Source organism: Ceratina calcarata, unplaced genomic scaffold, assembly GCF_001652005.2.
Source record: "Ceratina calcarata isolate Rehan_Ccalc_2016 unplaced genomic scaffold, ASM165200v1 scaffold3791, whole genome shotgun sequence".
Classification (NCBI taxonomy): domain Eukaryota; kingdom Metazoa; phylum Arthropoda; class Insecta; order Hymenoptera; family Apidae; genus Ceratina; species Ceratina calcarata.
In genome coordinates, this window is record NW_017161127.1 from 1 (window position 1) to 3,181 (window position 3,181).

Genomic DNA, 3,181 nt, shown 5'->3' on the forward strand with positions numbered 1-3,181 from the left:
TGCGTCAATTTAAGGATCACGCGATCCGCTTCTTGAAGCTCCGTGCTGGAGAGCAGCCCCTTATTTTTCGATTTAAATCTTCTGCAGTATGCGACTATTCGTCGTAATCTCACGATCGACGAATATCGGGTAAGTAGCTCATTGTGAATCGGCGTTGTTAAGCACTTTATCTTTCTTAACTCAGGAACTCTCTCCAGGCTGGGTAGCCCAAGTCGTGGCCAATCTTCTTCCGCGTCTAGTAACCAAGCAGGTCCATGTTTCCAAATAGATGGGAGAATAAATTCCGCTGGAGTTTGACCTCGTGAGATTAAGTCAGCGGGATTGTCTCTCGTTCGTACATGTCTCCAGTCATCTATATTGGTGCGTTTCTGAATGTCGGAAACGCGATTGGCGACAAACGGCTGTAGCTGATGTGGTGATGTTCTGATCCAGTGAAGTGCGATGGTAGAGTCGCTCCAGAAGATCACCTTGTTTGGCTCCAACCTCGTGGCGTGACGCACAGTTGCGTAAAGTTTGGCCAGGAGCTGCGCTGCGCATAACTCCAGGCGTGGAATCGTTGCGTGTTCCACATGCTCTCGATCTCCTTCACCACTTCTAAGCTTGCTGGTCCCCACACCTTTTAGTGGTGCAACGCGGCTTTTTGCGCACAACAATGTAGAGGTCACTCTTCTGTGCTTGTCGATCGCTCTTGCATAGATGCACGCGCCGTAGGCCTTCTCACTCGCGTCGCAGAAACCGTGCAGTTGTATGTCCTCTGCTGCGGCTGGAACGAATTTGCGGCTGAATGAGAGATGATTCAGTTTCGGGAGATGCGATATGTAATTTATCCATTCGGTATAAATCGAAAGTGGTATGGCATCATCCCAATCCAAATGTTCCAACCAGAGGCGTTGCATTATGAGTTTCGCGTGCGTGATTACGGGACCCAGAAGCCCAAGAGGGTCAAATACTCTCGCGATGTCTGACAAGATGATCCTTTTGGTTACCCGGCCTGTTAGTGGAGTAGGATGAACAGTGTATATGATGGAATCGTGCTCCGAATTCCAATGCACTCCTAATGTCTTAATAGTGCTGTCCTCCTTGGATTGTAGCCTTAGATTTACGTGACTTGCTGGTAAGCCCTCGAGCAGCTTTATATCGTTTGATGCCCATTGCCTCAGGTTGAGCCCGCCTCGTCGGAGTAACGCATCGATTTCATTTCGTAAAATGATTGCTTCCTCGAAGGTCTCTGCGCCAGTTAACAGGTCATCAACGTACATGTCATTTTTGATGACTTCAGCTGCTCGTGGGAATTGTTGACCTTCGTCATTGGCTAGTTGGTGGAGACAACGGATTGCTAAGAATGGAGCTGGAGATAAACCAAACGTAAGAGTATTCAATTCGTAAATTGCGATTTGACCGTCAGCATCCCGCCAGAGTATCCGTTGATATGCCCTATCTTCTTCACGTACTAGGAACTGACGATACATCTTCTCAATGTCTCCAGTTAACACGTAATTATGTGAGCGAAATCTCAGAAGGAGAGAGAAGATGTCGTCTTGAATGGTTGGGCCGACTAGTAGGGTGTCGTTCAACGATATTCCTGTAGTTGATTTCGCTGATCCGTCAAATACTACTCTCACCTTGGTAGTTTGACTGGATTCCTTTACGACGGCGTGGTGCGGCAGAAAATACCCCTCGGTTATCTGCTCGTCGGGTTTCCGTGTCATATGCCCAAGGGTGAGATATTCTTCAATGACAGCAGCGTATTGTACGTGAAGATTTGCATCACGTCGCAGTTTCCTCTCGATGGATGCGAGCCGTTTTTCGGCCATTGCTCGGGTTTGGCCGAGTTCGGACTTCCTGTTGTTGAACGGAAGAGCGACGACGTACCTCCCATTGTCGTCGCGGATAACGTGTTGCCGAAAGTGTTCCTCACAGTCCGATTCGATAAGGTGAGGTTTCTTGGTTGGTTCTTCTATTTCCCAAAACTGTCTCATGATCCTTTCCAAATTGGTCAAAAGACATCGATGGTCGTTACTGGATTCTGGAACCGCACTTCTCTCCGAGACGTTGCCACCGATGATCCATCCCAAACGAGTATTTTGTAAGTACAAATCTGGTTCTGATGGTTTTGATAATTTTACCTGTCCGACACATAATGTGGAGAGAGTTGTCCCGGATCCTATCAGCATATCTATTTCTCCTGGCTGGTCGAACTGAGGATCTGCAAGCGGCTTGTTCAGCGGTAGATGTAAATTTTTTCGCGAGATTCTTTCGTCTGGTACTAGCCCGGCAATATCCATCACTGTTAGAAAGCTCAACATCCTTGTAAAGTCGTTAAGCCTTGATCTTATTGTCGCCTTGACTAGATAATTGGTGGCACTTCGCGTTTTGTTCATCGTGCTGATGGGGATGCTGCATTTCTCCTTCGGGAGACCGAGCGAATTGGCTAGCCTGTCGGTCATGAAATTGGAATTTGAACAGGTGTCCAAAAGTACTCTATGCAGGTGGTATGATCCATTTACATCAGCAACTCTTACAACGGCGGTCACCAATAAGTCTCTCGGTATGACGCTAGTAACGAATGAGATTGTGTCGGAGGGATCGGTGGAAACTTTGGGATGGTCTAGTCATGCTTCGTGAGAATCCCGTGTCGGAGGAGAAGATTGGGTTGCTTCAGAGTGATGCAACCACGTGTGGTGCTTCCCCTTGCAAACCATACATGTGTATTTTGAATCGCATTTTTCGGTTGTATGATCTTCCTTGAGACAATTGAGACACAGTCGGATCCTTACAGCTGCCTCGCGTCGTTCTTTTGGAGGTAAGGTTCTGAATTTATGGCATCGGAGAACATGATGCTGTGCCCCTTTGCATATCGGACATTCTTTGGTGGCCGCGGTAGTGAAACACTGCGTCCTTGGAGTTTCCTGACTCCTCGCAGCTTGATGACTAACCTTAACCTTGCCCNCTTAACCTTGCCCTTCTTTGAATCATTCACCTTCTCTTCCCTTGCTGAACGAATGGAATCGGTATCATCTGATGATAGTACGGTTCTACGTATGAACGAAGTCAGCTCGGCGAATGATGAAAGTACGTTACTTTGCTGAGTTCGTCTCCATTCTCGCCGTGTTGCTTTGTCGAATTTATTAAGGACGATATGAATGAGGATGGGATCCCACTGTTCGATTGATATGTCGAG

General features: G+C 47.5%; 1 protein-coding gene across 1 annotated transcript; it reads right to left on the reverse strand.

Annotated features, from left to right (window-relative positions):
* Positions 1-338: 338 nt before the first annotated feature.
* LOC108625943 (uncharacterized) lies at positions 339-2,447 on the reverse strand (the record flags this gene model as incomplete). Its single annotated transcript, XM_018026301.1, has 1 exon — positions 339-2,447. A coding segment is annotated over exon 1 (2,109 nt), but the record flags the coding sequence as incomplete, so codon positions are not given.
* Positions 2,448-3,181: the final 734 nt, after the last annotated feature.